At 42.0% G+C, this 23,844-nt stretch overlaps 3 protein-coding genes across 10 annotated transcripts; all 3 read right to left on the bottom strand.

The window, feature by feature from the left end:
• Positions 1-2,128: 2,128 nt before the first annotated feature.
• LOC4332044 (uncharacterized) lies at positions 2,129-11,558 on the bottom strand. Of its 2 annotated transcripts, none has more exons than XM_015774458.3 (8): positions 11,262-11,558; positions 7,015-9,431; positions 6,780-6,895; positions 4,259-5,929; positions 4,060-4,108; positions 3,737-3,975; positions 3,504-3,623; positions 2,129-3,044 (listed from the first exon to the last, which is right to left on the bottom strand). In XM_015774458.3, the coding sequence occupies exons 2-8, from the start codon at positions 9,196-9,198 to the stop codon at positions 2,816-2,818; spliced, it is 4,608 nt and encodes a 1,535-aa protein (XP_015629944.1). In that variant the 5' UTR covers positions 9,199-9,431; positions 11,262-11,558; the 3' UTR covers positions 2,129-2,815. The 2 variants fall into 2 exon arrangements, with proteins under 2 accessions (XP_015629944.1, XP_015629946.1); XM_015774460.3 differs by having other exon boundaries at positions 3,504-3,605.
• Positions 11,559-13,550: 1,992 nt separating this feature from the next.
• Positions 13,551-19,164, bottom strand: LOC4332043 (uncharacterized). 7 transcript variants are annotated; one of them, XM_015774455.3, is made up of 9 exons: positions 18,873-19,164; positions 18,668-18,758; positions 18,541-18,582; positions 18,255-18,423; positions 17,834-17,886; positions 17,438-17,656; positions 17,125-17,171; positions 16,867-16,946; positions 13,551-13,973 (listed from the first exon to the last, which is right to left on the bottom strand). In XM_015774455.3, the coding sequence occupies exons 1-8, from the start codon at positions 19,139-19,141 to the stop codon at positions 16,892-16,894; spliced, it is 945 nt and encodes a 314-aa protein (XP_015629941.2). In that variant the 5' UTR covers positions 19,142-19,164; the 3' UTR covers positions 13,551-13,973; positions 16,867-16,891. The 7 variants fall into 7 exon arrangements, with proteins under 7 accessions (XP_015629941.2, XP_066165182.1, XP_015629940.2 ...); XM_066309085.1 differs by having other exon boundaries at positions 18,668-18,752; XM_015774454.3 differs by lacking the exon at positions 13,551-13,973 and adding an exon at positions 16,206-16,414.
• Positions 19,165-19,768: 604 nt separating this feature from the next.
• On the bottom strand, positions 19,769-23,146 carry LOC4332042 (uncharacterized). Its single transcript, XM_015776624.2, has 7 exons — positions 23,007-23,146; positions 21,723-22,072; positions 21,297-21,524; positions 20,864-21,218; positions 20,655-20,779; positions 20,393-20,528; positions 19,769-20,296 (listed from the first exon to the last, which is right to left on the bottom strand). Exons 2-7 carry the CDS (start codon positions 22,064-22,066, stop codon positions 20,057-20,059), a joined length of 1,428 nt encoding a protein of 475 aa, XP_015632110.1. The 5' UTR covers positions 22,067-22,072; positions 23,007-23,146; the 3' UTR covers positions 19,769-20,056.
• Between the last annotated feature and the right edge of the window lie 698 nt (positions 23,147-23,844).

Below are 23,844 nucleotides of genomic sequence, written 5' to 3'. Positions count from 1 at the left end.
CTTTTGTCCAGAATTTTGTGATTATTAACTTTGGGCCAAAAAAACGCATGAATATTAAGCCTTTGGTTTTAAAAAATAAATCAGTTTTAGTTTTGCTCCAAAGTTTCATGAGAACCTTATTGGGACCAATCACACATGAACATTAGCCTTCAACCCCAAAACAAATGAATATACCCCTTTAAAATTTCATGACAATTTTCCTTGGGAACAAAAATTCATGAATTTTAGCCAAAAAAGACATGAATATTAGCCTTGGGAACAAACTTTATAACTATAGATTTTGGGTCCAAAATTGCATGAACATTGCCTTTGGCTTAAAATTTCTTGAGTATGAACAATATAATATTATCCTTCTGCCTAAAATTTCGTGATCAACATGGGTCCAGAAATGCTGAATTTTAGACTTTGTCCCAAAAGCACATGAGTAATAGTTATTGGCATAAAATTTCGTGAGTACAAACCTTTGACCTAAAAATGAATGATTAGCTTTCAGTCCAAAATTTCATGAGTTAAATACACATGAGTAATATTACACATGAAGTTCCGTTAATACACATGAGTAATGATTCACCCATGAGTATTATTGAGAACATCATGAAACTAACATACTTTCATGTGTAATATTCATGTTAGTACGCATGCTAACCATGGGCCTAAAACTTAAAAAGTCCAAACCTTGGGTAAAAAAACACAAATATTAGATTTTGCCAGATTACGCATGAGTATGGTTCTTCGACCCGATCTGAAAACACAAGTATTAATCTTTTTTTTTTTGAAGAGAAAGTATTAATCTCTCTCAAAAGTACATGGTTCAGTGGCCCAAAACACATGAATAAAAATGAAGGAGCACTGGCTATTTATCTGGCAATTTCATGCTTATTTGTCTTGGGAATAAAAATGCATGAATTTTAGCGTTCAGGCAAAAAAAAAAAAAACACACATGAGTATTAGACTTTGGCCCAAACTTTCACTAGTATTGTTTTTTAGGCTAAAAGAGTATGAATGTTATCTTTTGGCCCAAAAGTTTCATTAGTATTAACATTGGGACCAAAAACCCTTGAATCTTAGCATTTGGCCAAAAAATCATGAACATTTAATATTTTAAAATTAGCATGAATAGTAAAAGAGAATGAATATTTGCATGCGATTAAAATTTTCATGATTATGAACCTTGGGCACAAAAATGCATGCATTTTAGAATTTGGTTGAAAGCTGTCCAATAGTAGCCTTCAGCCAAAATTTTATGAGTTTTACCTTGGCCAAAAAAATTAGTGATAGTGTTTATGCCATAATTTTGTAAGTATTAATCTTACACCCAAAAGTGCATTAATATTAGCATTACTATTAACCTTGGGAACAAAAATGAGTAAATTTTAGCCTTATGCCTCAAAACAAGTTAGTATTAGCATTTTTTATCAGTGGCGGATTTAGACTATTTCTGTGGGGTCGGCTAACTCCACAGCTTTTTGAAAAACATACTATAAACTTTGATTTTTATGTATAAATCCAAAAGAATTTAGAGAAATGACCCCACTTAAATATAAATCACTAATCACTAGTAATTGACCCCACAGGTTTAAATTCCTGGCTCCGCCACTGCATTTGACCCAAAAATTCAGAAAGTATAGGTTTAGGGTCCAAAACATATGAATATTATTATCCTTCACATAAAATTTCACAAGTATTAACATCAAGCATAAAAACGAAGGAGCACTGGTCTTCGTCCAAAAAAATCATGAGTATTATTAGCATTGGACATAGAAATTTATGAATATTACCATTTTTTAAAAAACTGTGATTTTAGCACTATGCCTAAAACACGAGGATTAGCCTTTGGTCTAAAATTTTGTGAGTATTAACCTTGAGGAAAAGGAGTAAATATTAATCTTCTTCTTGAAATTTCATTATGCTTAGAGTTTCTCTAATTATTAACCCGCGCACCAAAAACGCGTGAAATTTAGACTTTACCAAAATTATTACCTTTCTCACGAACCGACTCACGCAGGAAGCAACAAAAACAGACAAATGATGGGACTATCCAGTGTTGAAAGCATATATCAATGCCAACTTCAGCATCCGCTTAAGAATACAACTAACAATAAAACGAGCATCTGGTTCAAACAAAAGGTTACATGAAGCACAAGAGCATTCTTACCTCAGTTATATTTTCATTTTAAATTTACAAGAACCCATTGAGATTTCGACATCACGGGGATTCAAATTACAACAAGTTTCCAAGCTCCCTTACCCGCCACTTGTTCCATGAATGCTTTCGGAACTACATAACTCTAGTAATTAACTGCTGACTAACACTGGTCAGTTAGACTGGACACACTAGCCAATTTGCATCCCATCCTAAACGAACAAAAGAACCCAGAGGAAGGTTCCCGTTATTATTCCCCCCTCTAACCAGCCAACACTTCATCATCATGGATAAAAAGATGACAAATAGCTACATAGTTCGCCAGATGTACTAAGCTAGCAAAGCACTGGGCTCTCTAACAAAGTATGAAGCTAATACTCTTCCTTCATCAGAAAAATGATGCGAGATCCGTAGTTTCAACTTGCTTTCCACAATATACAGGACCTATACTTGATACAAGGGAGGAACAACGGCAGCCAGCACTGAGTTGATCGGCTGGACGCACCCCTTGGCTTCTCCATCACCATGGTATTATGTGATGGTTTCGATTTTTTTTCGACTACCCCTGGATTTGGTTGCTCTGTATGAAAGGCCATGCTTTGCATGAGAACAAGGAGCACTGGAAATCACAGGGTGAGTAGTTTGTAAAAAACGATGGGAGGAATCAATGCACTAGAGTGACAAACAGTACACCCCTTCAGGAAGATTTCCAGGCACTGCAAAAGACATGACATGTCTTTCGGGAAAAATTCTGCGAGGAATCATTTCTGAAGCCGATGAGGCCTCGACTCCCGCCGCATGGTTCCGGCCATGGAATCTTCCCAGACGATTTACAATAGAAATTCTTTCCAAATCTTGGCATTCAAGTTGCACATCTAGCATAGAAGACCTCTTGTTCAAGCTGCAATAATGAAAAATGGAGATGATAAGAATTAACATCAATCTAGTTTAGACAGCATCCCAGGGGTGTAAGTAAACAAACTGTCCTGACAAGTAAAATATGGGATGGAAGCTGGTGTCAGGGATTTTAAGAAGTGCAACACAGATCACATCTTGTTGTGTAGTTAATAGATGGTAATGAATTAATTCATTCACTGTGTGGACCAATGAACATGCAACCAATAAGTACTAAAATGACTTCTTGGGTTCCAATCAAAAATTTAATTTAGCACATGGGACTACAAATAAGACTTAGACCTTTGGAAAAACCAAAAAATGGAATAGGTCTTAAGACTTTTTGATGGATGGAGTATGATGGAACTCTTTTAGCGACAGATGTTGCATAATGAAAACTTTTGTGCATAAATAAAGGAATAGCATTAATGTCTGCATTCGTCAGGTGGGAGTCAAACGTGTGTACCTCACAAAGTCATTTTCCATCTTCTTGATTCTTCCAGTAAATACTTCCACAACCTTTGACAATCTGTCTTCCATTTTCTTGGCATTTGTTTGTTCAGATGAGCTGCCGAATAGTGCCAGGCTTAGAACGAGAGAATTAAGCAACGGGTTTATTCAAATAAATCAGTCTATCATGCTCATAAGAGAATAAGCAAATAAGGCACAACAAAACTCATTCAATTTACAGAAACTTACTTATTTTCATGATCGGTAAGAGTGCGAGAGTTATATGATGCCATGTTGCATGCATCTCCTAGTGTGAACATAGCGATGTTATAGGTTACACCTTCATAAGCTGATGCAGCTTGTGCTTTGAGGACCTTTGCTGGTATAGCAGGAAGAATTTGCTGGATTAACCGTGTGGTCAATCTTAACCTTTTGCGCCATAAATAATTTACAGGGACATCTTCTAGATTTTCTGCATCATCCTCTGCCTGTTTTTTGAAACTTAATTCAGTACCAAATAAAGATTGTTGTGCTCAAGACCTAAAAGGTAGAAACAGTAAGGCCCTACTAACCTTCTCCATTAACCTATTAGCTGCCCAAGCCCAGTCCATCTCAGTTGTGCTGTCAAGCCAATTGAAGATTGTCACGACAGAGAGCAATATCAAGACCATAAATTAAAGCAATTCAACATAGAAACACAATTGTCACAGAAACTAGTGATAAAAAGTAACAACTAAGGACAGGCTAAACCTGTAAAGGGTGGGGAATTACCTCATGTTTCTCAAAGTTTTGGGGTGCTCAATGAGTTTATGCCAAGAAACAAGATCAGATTCTGCAGATTTGCGCTTCTTTGGCCTCCTTTGCATTATACTGGAAGGGACTGAAACTTCCATCTTTTTCGATGAAATGTAATGCCCAGGCTTAACAGATTGGCCAGAATCGATTCTTTGCTCAGCAGAATTATTGTCCATGTTCCAAGAAGGTTTTTGGACATTATATGGCGGAACAGGTGTCTTCTGCAAATTGAACATGGAAAGATTCTGACCATTTCTGTGGTTTCCATAGCGCTCAAACCAAGAAGGTGCCATTTGAGGGTTTATCCTGGGCCTCTCACTTCTTTCAATTAAATCTGATGATGCATTTGCTGGCTGAACTTGAGTTTGCTGCTCAGTTTGTGCTGCAACTGCCATACCCTGAGAGGGAGGTTCTCTTGAAGGGAATTGAGAAGGTATGCTTGGACCTCTATCTTCATTGTTCCTTGGAGCAAAGCTTAGCATCTTCATGTCAGCAGGGAATGGCCCTGGGACATTTGCATTGCCAATGTTATCTACAGACGATCTGACCGAGTTATTGGTTCCATGCGCAAACCTCTGACCAGATTTCCAGTCAACCTGTGAAGCATCAGAACCTGTTTCAGGTGATTTAAGCTTCTTTCCAGCTATATTTGCCGGATCAACATCCACGTGTCTCATGGCTTGCATTTGATGGAGTAAAGAGTAATTCTGCTGCTGAATGTTTGACGGTGTCGGGCTTCCATGTAACCCAATAGCAGTGTTCTGAGAAGTCTTCATAGCCTGAAAGTTCGCTGCAGGGTTCTCCCCTTGTTTAGGGTTCATGATTCCCTGCTGGTGCAACCGTGCCAAGGATGAAACATGCATGGCAAAATTCCCGTCTGACGAATGCTTCTGTATGGATTCTCTCGACATAGTAGCTCCTGTTGAATCAAGATTTACCATCTCAGAAGAGGCTAACCCTGCATCACTGTCCCCACCTTGCTTTGTTTCTTGATTTTGTGAATTGGTAGAACTTGTGGCAACATCAGATGGAGTTGATGCTCTCTGTCCTTGATCATCTGCCTTTTGGGAGCCCCATAAGTTGGTATCTGCAGCGCTATTGGGAAACATCATAGACTGGAGAATATTGGGTGTAATTTTGTTAGGTTGCACACCGGCTAGACGCTGTGCTGATATGTTTGTCCATACATTCTTGAACACTGTTGCAGAACTGCCTTGCTGAGGCATCGCTACAGAACCAGATCTTGACTCAGAGACAGGGTATTGTTGGCCTGAACCAAACTGGTGAAATTGCCCAGTTTGCTGTCCAGTACTATCTATTTCTGAAGAGTTAAACGGTGTCGGTTGTGAACTTGGATGCCCAGGTGGCAAAGACTGGCTAGCAGCGGAAGGTTGTGTTTGATCTTCTCCCTTTGTTGAGTGCTCAGGTTGCTTGCCATCAACATCAGCACGAGTAGACCATACATGGCCTGGAGTCAATTGTCGTTGTGATGGTGGTGCGAGTCTTAATCCAAAACCTTGCAGAGAAGATTGATTAAGCTGTTGCTGAACAGTACCAGTATTATCAGGAGAACTGTTTGGCATATCAGCAGCAGCATTGCTATCTGTTGAATTGTCCACCTTATGCAGAAGTTGAAGCATATGTTGACTGCATAAAGCACAAATGTGTCAGTGCCTTATGAAGAATTTCAAGCATAAAGTGGCTACAGAAAAAAAAAAGATCGAAGAACTATGCATGGAAAAAATACACTGTTTGCAAAAGAGTTAATCAGTCCTGCAATAAATCCCAAATAGAATATAAAGCAAAGGAATGCTTCAGTCCTACAGTGAAAGGAGCATTAATGTTGTTTGCAACCTTATGTTAAAGGCTACAGGGCCCCACAAATTTGAGTTCACTCCATTAGTAGTAGATGGCGCATATACTAACCAGTTACAATAGCTCATTTCATTTTTAAAAACACAGCCAAATACCATGTGCTGCAACGATTTCTACATTGAAAGGAGCATTGATGTTATCTTAATGCTAAAGGCAGCATACAGTTCTCCACAAATTTGAGTTCGCTCATTAATGCTAGAGGGCACCAAAACTAACCGGTAACAATAGCTTACTTCATTAAAAATAACTAGCCAAATACCCATGTGTTGCAATGATTTAGAATACGTACATCATAAACTCTTAAGTTTAAAAGAATATATATTTTTTAATTGAAATAGGCAAATAATTATATTACAAACCATGAGTGCAGATGGTATAGTTATCCAGATTCCAGATAAGATTTTTCAAGTAGTATACATTTCACAGAAAATCCCATGGTGGTGGTGATGCGATGGCAGACTCACCACCGTCATTCACTTAGTTTATAATAGTAGATAAAGGAACAAGTGTAGGAAACAAATTGCATAAATTACAGCAAAAAATAAACCTAAACTCTTACAAGTGGAAGATCTAGAATTCGGCAAGCAACACATGATTTGAGTAATTAAGAAATAGGAAATACCTGTTTTGAACTGCTCGATTTTGAGGCAGGCCAGCATCAGATCCTCCAAAGGGTGGTGAACTGGAGCTATTTGGAACATGTCGAGATTTAAATTGCTCCTCTCTCATCAGCATTTTCTAAAAAGGAAATTACTTCATAAATAAGACGAATAAACAGACTAAAAGTACATTAATAAAATGTATTCAAACAAAAATAACAATACTCTTCATTATGTACATGAAGTTGGCAGGCATACCTCATTTACTGAAGCCATATTACTCGAAGCCTGGGAGCTAGGAATGAATCGAGGTTTCAGGTTATTATGCAACTGATGCGACTGAGATGGAAACTGATTAGGCACTGGATTGCCTGAAGAATGCCTAATGTTCATTCCTGAGTTATCCATGGCATGATTCTGCAACATGTATGATCCCATTGCTTGCTGACCAGATTGACCCAAATTTTGGGATTCTTTTCCAGCAAAGAAAGGATGCCTCCTGGTAGCAAAATCACTGCTCACATGTTGTCCATGATTTGAACCATGCCCTTGCCTTTCAGTAGGGAGCACATTTAGGTAATCCTGGTTGTGGTCATTTGACTTTTGCTCTGCACCTCTTCCTAGTGATCCTGTAATCTCTGGACCCTTACGTCCCATATTATGGTTTTGCCCAACATGTTCACCAGTTCGACCAATAATGGATTGATACTGATCCTGATTTAAAGTTGGCATGTTTGAGCCCATCGCACTAGTGCTTTTACCGTCCGAACTGTCATTTGGCATTTGCATGGTGCTTATATCAGGCTTCATCTGTTGAGGCCTGTGGACTGAATTTGCATTGCCTCCACTAGACTTCCAAAAGCTCCCATCATTATTAAAGACGTTTGGGGTACTGTTGATGTCCTGTACAAGGGGGGCCTTGCTTTTCCAGTCATTTTGGGTGCTACCAGACTCTCTGCTGATATTATGATCAATACTGTTTTGTTGGGACATCCAAAATCCATGTGCACTTGGTGGTGTAGCATGTCCACCAGATGAGTGTGAATTATTTCTTGGCATTTCAGGTTTCTGGTGTGCCCAAATGCCATTTGATGCGTTCATTTGTTCTTGTCTACTGTAATCATCAGATTGCTTTTGTTTCATGCTCTGCTGAAAATATCCATTATTGACTCCTGCAGTTGATTGATGATTGGTACCAGTGGCATTAGAAGAATCATGTTGCATTCTGTCCCTTTGCTCATAAGGAGTTCTTGCAGCATGCTGAAAACCAGCAAAATTTGGATTATGCATTGTTCCATCACCGTAGCTAGAAGCTGATGAAGGCCGTTGATTTTCTAGATTGGCACCACTCAATGCTGAAAATTTATTCTGGTCATGACTTTGCAAGGTTGAATTGTTGGCTATAATTTGTTCTTGTTTCTGGAAGCTCAAGCCGCTCCATTCTTCCTTGGGACTGTTGTCACTGGTTGTAGACTGTAGTGCTTCCTGCATAAGGGCGCTCCAGCTCCCACTCTGGAGAGATGGCAGAGCTCCACCAAAGTTGTCATTATCCATAGAACTGCCATGATCGTTGCCACCCCTCAACAGAGCTCCCCAGTTGCTATCCTCGTCATTGCCAAATAGGAACTTCTCCTCGGTAGGATCAAGGCTAGCACCACCATTTCCTGACTCTACCTGCATTGTTGATTTTTCACGCAGGCCTGCTTGAAAATCAACTTGGTTTGGCCTACCATGAAAATCTTGGTGTTGAACACCATGTTGTAGATGATTTACTGGAACAGGGGTGCCCACCTTAATATTATCACCTACCTTCCCAAGGAAATTTTGCATAGAGCTGGATGGACCTTGTTCACTCATTAAAGAGCTAAATTGCATCGATGCCTTTTCGGACTGATGTGCTGCTGCCCTTGCCATTGCATTCCGTGGATCAGTTGGGATCCCTAAGAACTGAGAGTGCTGATTTCCAGATCCATCTCTGCTGGTAGTATTTATTGGATATAAAGATGGGTTCATTTGGTGTGCAGCTAATCCCATCGGTCTCATGGGCTGAATCGGAGTGTTTGAAAACATTGAACCGTTTACAAAATTGGCTACACCAGGAGCACCACCATATTGCTCCCAATTTGTGTTACTGCTAGGATTCAACATTTGAGAATTGCTTGCCAACCCTGGGTCACTACTACCATGTAGTTGATGTGACCATGCATAAGCTGTAGATTCATTGTTTGGCATTTCATTCGTCATTGCCGAGAGTTGATCAGTTGGAAGTGGTTTTGCAGGAGCTTGAAACTGACCAAAAGAGGGTTGCATCCTGGCTCCATGATCAAGCTGTTGTACCTGCTGCTGTCTCTGAAACTCTTGCAATTGCTTGTACATCATCTGTTGTTGCCACACCTGAAAATCACTATCACCTCCATGCTGAGTAGGGTGAAACTGTGACATTCCCAACGTATTACTGTGGGTCTAATGCACGTGAAAACGTAAGGCGTCGGCAATATGCAAACCCCAAAGTTTCATATCAAACGACACTACATGCAGCTCTTAGATCTGTCAGGTTCAGGATGATGAGGATGATCCCACTGATATTACAGCTAACACGGAAGGGTAACCCTCAACCAATAAAGCAGAATTCAAGCTGAAAGCAACCTGAAACCGGCCTCTTATTTTTCCGTAGCCTGAAATGTTAAAAATGTTCACGTTAGACTGCTGTTGAACACTATACATTGAAAAGAATAAGGAGTACAGTTCACTGCATTGCATTGACATGCAAACACGAGGTGGTAAAGACAACATAGAGACGATAGCAGTAAGTATCCATTAAGCAGGTGTAAATTATCTCCCATTTAAAACAAGGAGTTGGTTGTGATTGTGCAATCTACCCCCATACTCTTCTCATCAAAATATCTTTTGTGGATGGATCTGCATAGACGTGCATCATTTGTAAGCTTTTGTAAAGGATTGCACCTAACATTCAGCGGTATGGTTGATCCAATTAGAATTGTGTCTGCAGTATTTTAGACTACAGAATCATTATTCTTGTGTTAATTTAAGATTAGAACCTTAAGCAATACTTAATTGAAATCATCACAATGCACCGCCTGATAGGAACTATGCTACTTGAATTAAAAATATGTAGTCATGTTTGAATGGTGATGAGACAATTTACCAAGATTAGTATTTTACATTCCTGGATAAGTAATCAACAACAAAAGTGGATCTACATCTGTATTAGAGTTAAGAAACGTTGTCGATAAATGTAGCAAGGAGGGATTCAATTTGTGCACCAACAATCTTCAAAGAAGACATTGTTGCATTTCCGGTTTGAATTATGTAAATAGAGTTCAAAGTTTGTTGGTGGCAAGTGAAGAAAGCTACGAGTGCTGCAGATCAATGCACAGGAGACACAACAGCTCATGAAACAACACACTACTTAAGCTCACTTGCTAGAGTGCCATACTTGACCGAAACTGGCATGGAGACGAAAAAATAAACACAAAAGCTCAGCTAAGTTAAGCGTATCTCCCAGGAAACACTATTAGTTAGCACGACCGAAATGGCATCTCTAAACTCATGCTGTATTCGGAAGCTATGAGCAAGGAAAAGCGAACAGAGTAGAACCATGAATTCAAAACAAAGAAACTTGAACTTGAACACATCATCACAACTATGTCAGCAGATTCATAAATACTATCACTATAATTAGGCAGCCAGCTTGAAATCACAAAGACAAACTCCATTCCCCTTAAGCAGGCACCAAAGCAAGCATATATGCAGGAGAAAATAAAGCTGAAAATGTCGATACCAGCAGACACACCATACGATCTATTTGCTAAGCTCAAAGATGCCATTTTCCCCCACTTATATACCATTAGAAAAGGGATGCAGCCTGTAAATCTCCAAAGATGCAGAGGAGACAACAACGAATTAGCTCGAACTCTGCATCATCAACTCAGACCTCGATGCTCAAAGGAACCATAAAAAGGTGGCCACACGAAATAAAGAGAACGCATCTACTGAAGCAGACCCCAAATCCCCCACGTTTCTCCGCCGCCAGGAGACGCCCGAATCCCGGAGCATGCAACCAAGAGCAACCCAAAGCTACGCTCCCGCGCTGCTTAGCACGAGCCTACACTTTTAAGCAAGTAGATGAACTCAGCTGAAGTGAGCTAAAGCTTGAATCCAGCCAAACCCTCGACCATCCCACACAAATTACCCCTCGGAAACCTAAAATTTAGCACCCAATCAAGCAAACCCAGCCACAAAAACCCAAGATCGAGCGCCACATAGCTCCCAATTTCCCCACTCACACAGATCCCCCATGAAACAAACGAACCCCCAAACTTTTCCCCCCTCCCAAAAAAAAAAATCCCCAAGCCCCCGGTCACGCCACGACCCCCTCCCACCCCCACCCGATTCACACCCATCCCCGCAGCCCCCCCACGCAGGCACACCCCAAGACCACACCCCCCGCGAATTCCGGGGAGCCGATTCGGGCGGAGACCTACCTCGATCGGCTTCGGAACTTTAGGGCGGCGAAGCGGATCGGATCGGCGGCGCGCGCGCGTCCCCCCCTCCCTCCCCCGGGACGCCCCCCGCGGCGCTCGCTCGCACGGCCCGCGCGGCTAGGGTTAGGGTTCCCCCCCGCGGCCGCGCAAATGGCGAGGGTTTCGAGCTCCAGCAGCAAAGCGAGGGGGGCGAGATGAGAGAGAGAGAGAGAGAGAGAGCAGCGAGCGCAAGCGAGAGGAGAGGAGAGAGAAGGAAAGCTCAGCTCTCGCGATGGGGTTGCAAAGATAAAGCGTGGTGTGTTGTTTACTAGCCCTCCGCGAAGATTTCAACGAAGGCGCCCACCCGGTCCGGTCCGGTCCGGCCTGGCCCGGTTCGGCGGCGTGGGCCCGTGCCGACCGGCCGGTCCGGCTCGGGGGGGTGGTGGGGGGTGCATCTGGGCCGTGGGTTGGGGGTCGGCGGGGATGTGGGCCGTTGGATGGGGGGGAAACGGCGGGGAGATGACGGCGTTAGTTAGGGGAGGGAAAGGGACGTTGGTGGGGGGGGGGGGGGGGTGGCCGCGTGGGTAGGAAAGCGTGGGTATTGGGATGCGAGCCGGGGGCGCAGGGAAAGTGGTGACTGGTGTGAGTAAATGCGCTATGGACCTGGTTGGTTTTTACTTTAAAAGAGGGGTTGTTTGCCGGTGAGCTACATGGATTTTTCCATCTAGAGATGCTTGAAAGAGTTTAGGGCTATAGATTTTGGGTGAGATGTTTTGCTTTGTTTTTATTTAAGTATATTTATCATATGTATCATTGTTGTGGTTGTGTAAGATAGTACTCCATCCATTCCAGATTGATCTTTCTCTAAGCAAATGACACCAAAACCAAGAACACCAAAATATTTATCATTTTTAAATTAATTCTCATTGGTTAAGGTGTTTCATCGTTTCGTGACTCATGTATTGCTCATATCTAAAATATTGCATGACATTGCACCAATAGAAATTAATCTTAATGGTGCACATTTACTTTTTGCACAAATAAACGAACGACTCTACAATTTTGCTTATTCGGGGAATAAGCAAAACGACAGATTTGCAAACGAAAAATAATTTGTGGATAAAATTTTTATATTCGTATTCTTAGCTATCTAAAAGCAAAGGCTGAAAACTAAACTTTGATGAAAAAAACCTCAAAATCAACTTCAAATTTAAGGTTGGAAATTCAAATTTTGTCTGATAAGCATAAGCATAGGCTAAAAGATGAGGCCGGAAGAGATACTTATTAGATAATGTTTATTTTGGGAAGACATAAAAATCCTTAGGGGATGATGAAAATGGGGGTGAAGGGAGTAGCAAATTTATGAAGCTTGAGCTGAAACTATCATACTTTGGATTAGGTAGAGATATGTTTAGCTTGATAAAATTTAAGTTGAAACAACTAAGTTTTCTTACTATAATATTTATCATTGTAGTGAATATATTTCAGTACACCACTTTTATATCAGGGTAGTGGTTATTATTATCTTTTTATAAAATTAATTAAGAGTTACTCAATAGTTGAGAGCTACCTCTTTTGCATGTGGATAGAAAGTACGTTTTGGTATGATTCTCTAAAAGGATATGATAATATTATTAAGATATAACTGATACTCAAACCTAGGTGGATGGATACACTTGTATGCGTACCATTTGTTGTTCATAAGAGAATATAAGCATATCAAGTTACTTATCCTACCCTCCCCCCTCCCCCTCGGCATGACTACCACCGGGGGAGGGCCTAGGCCTCAGGGCATCCGTCCTAAGGCCCAAGGCATAGGATTGGAGGCCCATTATGATGTACATTTTTTCAACATGTAAGACGCAACTCAGCATGGGCTAGCCCTAGCCCGACCCTTGAGCCAATCCTGGGTCTATTCCTGGCCACCACTACTCCCAAACTGGGGCGGATCTAGGACAAGTTTGGAGGGGCTCATCTTCCTCCTCCTCTAGCCCCCTACCCTTCTAGTCCTTCTCTTCTTTCCTTCTCTCCATAGGGATCCATCAGCACCCCCGTGTTAGATCCTCCATGCTCCCAAATTGATATTGTTTTATGTCGCGGCGTTCAACTTGATATGGTTGCTAAAAATAAAATTTTGACCGTTAGTTTGTTTAAATCTACAAACCATGCTGTAAAAGTACTCTCAAATCTGACTACAGTGTAAACATGCATATTGTTGAACTTCTTGTTTGTCAAAATTAATAAAGTTCTCTGAATCTTGAAATGCATAGTACCCGGTAAAAATCCTATTACTTGAATACTAGACAGATTTGAACACCTTCCAGATCTAATATGATATCACTCGCACAACAACATATCATAAGGCTCAATCCGAGAATTCATCATACCACAAAATAACTTATGATAATAGAGTTATTTAAGAACCACTAGAATATTTTCTTGCTCGATCAGCAGTAGGAGTGGATTAGTGGAAGCTTTGGTGCATATGTTCATAAATAAATACCAAACTTACTCTACATGGCTTATAGTATATGAGTATAACAAAAGTCAAGTACTCAGCTTGGAAGAGTTCCTGGACCATATATAGTGGCATAGTCCCCACGTTGACGGCCGGCCTCTGTTATCTAAAGCAAACAGTACTCCCAAAAGAAAACCAAAGGGAGAGACGACAGCAGCAGCAGCAATCAGCCAGCATGAGGAGCCGCCACATCGTACTTCTCTGCGTCAAAGAAGCTGCCAATGGGAGTTATTATCTCATCATCATACAACACTCACTCACTATATCTCTGTGCACTGCACTGCACTGCATGCATTGCTGTACTTCTCCTAGAAGTACTAAAGTACAAAACGCTTTCCATCTCGTCATCAAATCTTTTCTCTCTCTCACACACACACACATGACTTTGGGACTTGGGACACATGACTGCAACTGCAGCATCAGCATCAGCAGGAGTACACTTGGAACATTCTCTGCAGTGCAGGTGTGCAGGCCATGCCAAAGCAGTACCAACAGTTTTTTATTGTACTCTGTCCCTGCTGCTACTACTACTACAAGACACTGGCATGCATATGCAGGCAGGATATGGCAGGTTCTGTTGCCTCGGTTAATTGCAAATACTCCATTCAGACACAGAACACAACAGCACGGGACAAACAAAGCAGCCGCGCTGACTGACTGACTGACTGACGCACACATGTTAGCCCAATATACTGTCTCACTGCAATCTCACACTGGGCCACTGGATTGGCTGCGAGCCTGACGTTGTGTGTGCGCGCCACATGCCCAATGCCCAATCACAACTCGTCGTCTGGCTGCTCATGGTGTGTGCACTTGCTCCAAGATTCTTGGGGAAATTAAAGCGACTTGGATACAAGATTCTTGCTCATGGTAACCTTTTTTCTTTCTTCCTTTCTATATTTCAATGAGAAAAAAATAAAGAGCCGTGCAATTTACTATAGATGCGTAGGAGGAATGTAAATATTAGGGGAATATTAGTATTAGTGCTGGCTTAGTTAGCAAAGTGGATTTGATGGTCACATCATCGCCGTGCTCTTTTTTTCCTTTTGTACTTTGGCGTCAGTGTGTGTGCGTGACTCAAGTGACAGGATCAGATATACTCCACCATAGGTTCCCTTTCTCTTCTGCCTTTCTTATATGAGAATTAGACGGAGGTTGACTGACTCGAGCTGGCCTTTTCAAAAAAGCCCTGCCGATTTGGACACACTACTGAAGCAATGCAGTGTGTGTGCACAAGTAAGCAAAAGAAAAAGACATTTTTAAGGCCCTCTCTCTCTCTATCTTTCAAACCATAAACAAAAGTGACAAAACCGATTCTCATCGCATCAGCACTACTACTACTACTTGTGCACGAGGCTGTGGCTGCACTTTTTCCTCGACGATGACGACGACAACTACAACGTCGTACTGCAGCTGCACGACCGGATCTACTGAGAGAGAGAGTTTGACAGGGACAACCGGGGGCAGCAACTGCTGCTGCTGTCGTGGCAGTGTAGTGGTAGTACGTGCAAGTACTCTTCATCCTGGAGAGAGAAACTAATTAACGGATTTGGTTGGCATCGAAAAGAACATTGAAAAGGGCCAAGTGGACAGGAACACATATATACTCTCTCGTGTGGTGGCAAGTGTATTGATTTGATTAGTACGACGACGTGATTGGCTCTCGATCGATCGGCTACTGCCCGCCGCGTCGTCACGGGAATGTCCCCTGCAAAGTCGCGTGCTGCCGCTGGTTGGATGATGGATGGATCGATGTGGTCGGCTACTCGGCTGGACCGGCCGGTTTGGTCATGTGATCATGTTACGTGAGGCAGCCCTGAAAAGAAACTACTCCCACCATAAAAAATAAACCACATATCCCGTACGAGGTTGGTTTATTTTGGGACTGAGGGGTACTACTCGTGTGCTTTGCTTGTGACAGACAGGAGAGGATAAATTGGGAGATAAATGGATCAGGCCGGTCTCGGCTAATTTAATGCCAGGAAGAAGGAGGAGGAGGAGGCACATGTGTGTTGGGTTTGACTCATAGTAGCATCAGGGAGTGAGCATTTTGTTTTTTTGGATGTTGTTGTTGTTTCTTAAAGGAGGAAAGGGCAAGGGAGCTGACAGGCATCAGAGCTGGTCCATGGTATGGAAGGAGCATTTTTAAAGAGCATGTGTTACTCTGTGAGTGTCCAAGCCATTAAAGCCATTATTAAGGTGCTATTGGAGTCGAATTCTTGAGCAAAGGAATTGGACCCTTATCTGCAATACATGGAGTCGTCGTGGATTGTCACACCTGCTGCAGGAACATACTCGAGCGGTTGATTGCAGGCTGTTTCTCAGGAACGAAAAGGGCGTTTGATTCCTTCAGATATCTCGAGCAGATTGTGTTTGTGTTTTTGCTGGGCAAGAAATAATTTTTCTCGAGTTCAGCAAAGTTCCATCTCTTTCAAGGACACGGAACGGGAAAAAAAAAGCGTTTTCTATTTGGAGGTGCTGACGGGCCAACAGGCCAAGCCAGGCCTATCGCAAGCCCAGCAACCAGACACAGTGTTTCCTTTTGTCCTTTTTCACACACCTACCACTACCAGTCAATCCTTCAATTATGAACAGAAGGCACAATACATAGGTATGAGCCTCTATGGCTTCATCCTTCACTTCCCTTCATCCATTCCTTCACGCCAGATTATATCACACGCAAAATACAAACACAAAGTTAAAAGGAGTTACAGGTGTGTTTTGCATGAACAGATGTCATCAAAATTATGGGGCAATTTAATGATGTATTCATAAGAAAATTGATTATGTACATATATGATGAGCCAGAACAGACTTGAAGCTAAGGGTAATATACTTTAGAACTTCAAAACCTTGTTTAATTCGATAGCGGATGATGGCTTAAGACTTTTCAGATAATGATCAGTGCTCTCCCTCAAACGTGATTCCTCAGTGAACCTTGGGTAGATAAGTAATTCTGTTTTAGTGTTAAACTTTCTGTTTGTAAAATCTAAATTATGAGAGAATGGTTTTCTCCCTTGGGGTTCGAGCAGATTACATAAGGTTTTAGCATTTAGGACTTCTAAGGAAACGAAACCACAAACAGGAGGATAGATCAACTTTTCTTACTTATAAGTCATACGCATCAGAATCCTCAAGACAATTTTATCTGCATCTCCTCCCCGACAAGCTCAAATATTTCATCAATTCTGAAATAGTGCAAAGTCACTGTTACTATCACACAAGTTATGACATCAAGCCAGAAGCGAAAACTTCATGATAACAAAAGGTTGAGGAAAAAAAGATATGTTTTATTTTCAAGATTCAATAACTATAGTTCTTAGTTTATGAAATCCATAAGATAAAATAATACAATAATATGATTACCTGCTTGTCTTGATGTTCACATTAGCAAGCCAAGAAGTCAAATAAACCTGCAAAAGAAACTCTGGAGCAGTTAAAAGATATAAACCCAATATGCTAACTTTTGCACAAAAAAATCCAATCAAAAGATGGACTATTAATTAACTCTTTATATACATAAGACAACTTTGTCTTTACTATGAAGACAACCAGACAGAAGATGTAAAATATATGAATCAAGACAGGATCAATTGAGCTTTCTTCTGTCTTAAATGCCAAAATTCTCAAAACATAAGGTTTCAAAAAAAAAAAAAAATCTCAAAACATCAACCTGTACCTGTAAAACCTCATGGGATGGGGTTTGATCAGGTTGCCATGCCTTTGAGACACCAGCACTCCAATTTTTGGGCAGTGCGTAGCTATCTCCTGACAGAAGGCCAATACTCTGAAACTCATTGAACTCCCCATCAAATAGCTCATTGGACCATTCTAATGATGCGTCATGTTGTACACCTTCCTTGAAGGTTACCGAGAGGAGTTCCAAGACAAGCAATCTCTGTGATATGGAAACAATTTCCATTGTCAGGAAGGTTCCCAAAGTAACAAGGAAGCAGGCAAGTATAATAAAACCAATATTTGTACTGGCTAAAAAAAGCTAAAAGTAAATGCACATGCTGTTTCTGGAATCAATAAGCATCACCATAGAACAATAGAAAAAGAACTCTCGATATACCTTCAATTGCAGTTCTGAAATGAACATATCGACAAGTTCTTGAGCAAGATTCTCTGTGATAAACCACAAATAAACGAATTTAAATTCAGGAGTTTATCTTGTTTGATTAAAAGCAATGTATTTTCACTGGGAGGATCTGAAAGAGGATCGTCCAATAAAAAAAACCAGGAAAAACATAAAAAACTAGATACTGATCCATGGGATACTGTTAAACTGAATATTATATGCAAACTAAGAATCAGTTTGCTAAATATAATCTACGCCCGGCATGTACCTGGTACGCAGCAACATGACTTCGAGGAAATGTTCTTCAGAGATTATACGCGCTTAGTTGGTTGGATGTCATATCGACCAGAGAGTAAAAGAAGGGGGCATGCTAACTTAAATCAGGTTTTGCATTGAAACAAAATGAATAACCCACCGAATTCTAATACGGAGAACCATTTGAATACAGGGGATCCTCCTCCGTCCCCCGAATCATTCATATCATCTTGGCGCTCAGTAAACCGTATCAACGGACTATTCGCGGCTACTTTGGAAAAACAACGCATAGAGTGAGAAGCTCTAACCAACTCGGCCGTAGCAAGGACCTGTTAACAGGTGAAACAAGAAGAACTATCACATGAACCGGCCATGCTTTGCGGTATCCAATCTTTGGATTGAACAGTCAATGAGAGTTTCGACCAAGCACAGCCTTACGCCCTTACCATCTCCCTATAGGCCGATAGAAGCATGCTCTGGCATTGCTCCTGAACAAAGCAAGATAGCAGAGCAGATCAGGAGACATACAAACACTTCATAGGCAAAATTCACCGAAATGATGGCGATGATTACCTCCCTGCGCGCAAGCTTACCGCTCGCCTTCTCGCGGATCCCGGGCATGTCCTTGAGCACCCCCAAATCCATGCCCGGCATGTACCTGTAACTACGCAGCAACACGCCCATCGTCAGCTAGTAAAACCCAAACCCCCCAAACCACCACGAAGGAAATACCGGGGCATGGTGGCGGAGAGAGAGAGAGAGAGAGTGGTGGACTTGCCTGCGGGAGAGGTGGGCGTTGACGAGGGCGGAGGCGTGGGAGCGGCCGTCGGCGGCGGCGGACAGCCACCGGGCCTTGGCGGCGAGCAGGCGCGACCACTGGTTCCGCAGGTTGCGCTGCGCCGCCGGCCGCCACTGGCGCAGCGACGCCGGCGACGGGGACGGGGAGGAGGACGGGGCGGCGTGGGGAGGGCGGGTCGGGGTGGCCGCCTCCATCGTCTCGCCTGAGAAGAAAGAGAGAGCGTTTCTCTTCTGTAGCATAGACGACATGGGTAACTCGCATACACGTTGGCGGGCCGGCGAATTGGCCCACCCACCCTTAAATTACAGGGGGCCCGTTGCTAGATTGACGTTTCGATATGCTCCAATCCGGAGGCTGGAGCACTTAACCAGAAACAATTCTTATTGGAGTACTAGTTTTACATGACGTGTTTTTTCATACGTTTGATCTCCCGTCTTGTTTAATTTTATTAAACATATAAACATATAGGTTATACTTAAAGAACCTTTATTTTTGAAATCACAACAAAATACTTACTTCATCTGTCTCAAAATAAAATATAAAAACCTTAAATCGAATGGAACATGTCCTAGCAATATAAATTTAAATTTGGTCAGACTCCAGTCATTCCTGATAAGTTCATCAGGTTGTAGGTTCTTACATCTGGGGACATATTTGGGGATGTAAGGAATAAATGATAATATTTATATGATTTTTTTTAGTAAGGCGAATAGTCACCAGTCTCAAAAAGTTAACGATAACACATGCTAAAAAATGAGAATGTCTTTTGAAAGTTAACATTTTATCCATGTGGCCAAACACTTGCAATAAGAGAAGCAGCAGGGAGACATAACACCAGATTAGTTTCCAGTGATCAGAAACATTAGTCACGAAGGTTGCAGCAAAAAAGAGATCAGGAATCAAATATACTATCCAGTTTAAAAGATAATAAAAATTGATCGCAACACATCCAGTTACTACGATGGCCATTGCTGTACTCGGGGCAGGAGCAGGACAAATAACTCCATACACTGGCATGAACAAAACGCATACTGCTACAAGATTCTCATTGTAAGTAAGTCGGCAACCTAAGCTGATTCTGAGGTCTCCCATTACATGACAGCCGGCCAAGCAGCACTGCGACTCGCAAGAAGTTCCAGCTAGGAGTTATACAGCTAAGGTGATCAAAACCCAAAGAAACCTAGCTCGGTAGCCCTTTCTTTCTCGAATGTCTCAAAATACTGGTAGATGATTGTAACAGCGAGCAGTATCCCAGTTCCTGAACCAATTGCACCCATGAAATCAGCTAGGACAGTCAATGCACCAATGCAGACTCCACCAAATGCAGCAGCTGTAGGGATGTATCTGTTCAATTCTTTCTGTAAATTCGACTCACGATGGCCTGGCATCACCATTTGTTGCTCCTGTTAAATTGCAAAGGTTGGTGGTTTAAAGGTAGCTCTTGCATGATAATTCTGCATTCCAGACCAGATATAGAAAATAGTTTTGTTTTATTTTACCTTGAGCTGTTTAGCAACATCCTTTGCTGATGAACCAGATACTTCAATCCATGTCTTTGAGAAGAGAGCACAAGCTGACAGCATGAAGACCACATAGAACAGTGCATGGAATGGATTTGCGAGAACATCAGCTAAACTGCAACATTTCCAGTGCATATGCCAAGGTAAGTATAATTAAAAGTAAATTTTATCAAACAGTAACAGAAACTAAAATTGCGAGCACAAAGAGATGAAGGCCTCATTGATGAAATTGATTCTTCACCTTGATGGAGCAGTTACATAGTAAGCAAGACCACCAACAGGAACAGAATGGCCAGAGTACTCAGATTCCTTCCATTTCCCAATAAGGTTGACTAGGAAATTTCCACTGTACCTCCTGTAGAGAAGCTGCCAAAGCAATACAAACATGTTAATGCTAAACACAAACATTAAAGATTTATCTTGCTAAAGCAGTGGAATTGAAGTTCAGACCTGGGATATGAAATAGAGGTTGGTAATCAGTGCAGAATGCAGAATGATGGGCATGTTTGAAGTGTAGAACAGCTTAATTGGGTATGAGCCTTGTTGACCGCGGGCATTCTTGGATCTCACTGGTAGCACAACACGGAAGCCTTGGAAGTAGATAACTATGAGGAAGACTAAAACAGTAGCAAGCAAGTTGGTCACATTTGGAAGATTCTGGCGGTAGAAAGCCTCGCGCAAGGCACGGACTTTGTCGGTTCTAGTAATCAACAGATGGAACAATGCAATGACAGCCCCCTCGAACTCAGCACCACGGCCACTGTTGATAGTTGTGGGGCTAAATGCCTTCCAGATGATATTCTCACTACAGAGAAAGATTTCCATAAGTCAAGTTGAATAGAAAATGTCAACAATAGAGAAGAACAAAGTTCAATGTGCTCACCAGATATTGGTAGCAATAAAGAGAGAAATGCCAGAACCCAAACCATAACCTTTCTGGAGAAGTTCATCCAGACAGATGACAATGATGCCAGCAAAGAAAAGCTGAAGTATAATGAGGATGGCATTTCCAGTTCCAAGCTGGCTTACACTGCCATACATTCCAGACAAAACATATGCCACAGCTTCCCCAATTGCAATCAGGATACCAAGTAACTTTTGTGCGCCATTCCTGGGTAAAAAAGTACATTAGCGTAACAAATATAATCAAAAGACATGGTAAACATGAATCAGATACGTAGTAGCATTTAATCAATAGCCATTCGCTGAAATATGGTGGGCTACAAACAGCAGACCATAGTAAATAAGGCACTAAGTTTCAAGGTTCAGGTAATAGTAAAGAACATAGTGTTAATCTCATAATACTTACAGCAGAGCACGATCCTCTCTCACACTGTTGTCAACTTCAATGATCTTTGATCCCACTAGAAGTTGCATTACCATGCCAGATGTCACAATTGGAGTGATACCCAGCTCCATAACAGTACCACGGTTTGATGCAAGGATAACACGCATCCAGTAGAAAGGATCAGCTCCAGTAGTTGAATGGATGCCATACAGTGGTAGCTGGCTGCATACCAGGAAAATGAATAGGGAAATAACAGTGTAGATCACTTTTTCTCTAAATGGTATTTTCCTATCAGCACTCTGTACTTCAGGCAGGAAAGCCAGAAAAGGCCTGACAAGATGCAATACCCTAAAGCCACCAGCCATCTTTTCCTGTGACCAAGCAAAAAAATAGGTCAAGATTTTGTACAATGCACACAAAATTATAAAACATGTGTCTTGTAAAAAAATTTCAAACTTGGTAGTTCAGACTTTAGACAGTATATCACACTTCATTTAAGAAAAAAAACACTGAATCATAATAGAACCTAACAAACTAGAGAAGTTATTCTTCACCATAAACAGGAGGGCGCAATTGAAAAAAAAAATGGAAACCCACATTAACATGAACAATAATAGGCTTCTTTCTTAAATAATGTGCAAACATGAATGCTTATTCAGCTGCATGAACTTGAAATCAAACAATATGATCACATCACAATGAAATAATAATAAAAAAAATTCTCAGTTCCTCATGCAGACTTGATTGAAACAGTTCGGTGAAAAAGATAACTCTGGCTAGGCCCGGGCTGCACAAAAGGAAGCTGATGATCCGCATCCATCATATGAATCACAGAATGAATACATGACACGCTTTCCATGTCAATCTGACAACATGCATAGATGAATCACACGCCCGATAAATGAACAGGGTAACTGGCTGCTGGCCATGTAACGCTCATATGACAAATATGAAGGCCACTAAAACTATGGCATCCCTAAAATTTTTTTCTAAAGCAATCCTCATGGATCAACCAGCTTGGATCTAGAACAAATTTCGCTAGCATCAGGCCTACATCTACACCGCACGACCAACCGAGCGTTCCATCACACGCGCGCACGTAGCACCCAGATCAGCCCCCACAAAAAAAAATCCCCAAACTGAGCACGAATCCACCACCGGAACACCCACTTCCCGCTTTTTCACCGATCAAAAAGTGGTCGCCGCAAAAACGTAATTCTAACGACAAGCCACTGAATCTGAAACGCATCGCCTCCGCGAGATCCAGACACGAGACATGACGAGGAAGGGAACACGCGGATCTACCAGGTAGCGGACAACGACGACGGCCCGACGCCGAGGAGTGCGGATGCCTGCCTCGCCGCCGCAGCCGGTGGTGACGAGCTCGTCAAATCCAACGCGACGAGAGAGAGAGAGAGACGAAGAGAGGAGAAGAAACAACGCGCAAGGCGGAGGTGGTGGGGGGGAGGGGAGGGGTTTAGAGGGATGGGGAGGAGACGAATCGTGCGTGCCCCCTCCTCCACGCTGGCGCTCACTGACAGGTGGGCCCCGGAACGTGGAGGCCGTCGGATCTGGATCGTGCGGTGGAGATGCGCTCCCGTGACGTGGAGGCGGGTGTCTAACAGAAAGGGGAAGGGGGGAATGGGTGTCCGCACGGGACAAGGTTTGCTTTTACGGTTTTTGGCGATGACCTGGTCTCTCATCTCTCATATCTACCATCTTTCCGTTCGGATAACGTGATGAGCTGGGTGCTTTTGGTGAAAGATTTGTTAGGCGTTTTTGTTCGTTCTGGCTTTTGATCATGGCCATCAGATTCTAACTCAACGTACGTGCCCATTGTGAAAATTGTTGTGCGTTTTTCACGAGATGTTTGCACCTATATTTTGAGTGAGGGTCCTCAATAGCTGATATATGGGTCCAACATACCCTCGGCTCCACATGTCAACAGAGGATCTGAATTGTTATATTTGGACTTGTCGAACAGTCAAAGCTCTCGAGACGACGCTTTAAAATGTTTGTATGTTTTCGTTACTTTTTTTAAGCTGCTACTCTCTCCATCCCATAATATAAGATATGGTCAAACTCAGCACAGTCTTTAAAACTAATCTTCTTTAATTTATAGTTTCTCATATACTATACTATA

The sequence above is a fragment of the Oryza sativa genome, chromosome 3 (genome assembly GCF_034140825.1).
Source record: "Oryza sativa Japonica Group chromosome 3, ASM3414082v1".
NCBI classification, from domain to species: Eukaryota; Viridiplantae; Streptophyta; class Magnoliopsida; order Poales; family Poaceae; genus Oryza; species Oryza sativa.
Note: the sequence above shows the minus strand (reverse complement) of the source record. Positions and strands in the feature narration are given on the sequence as shown.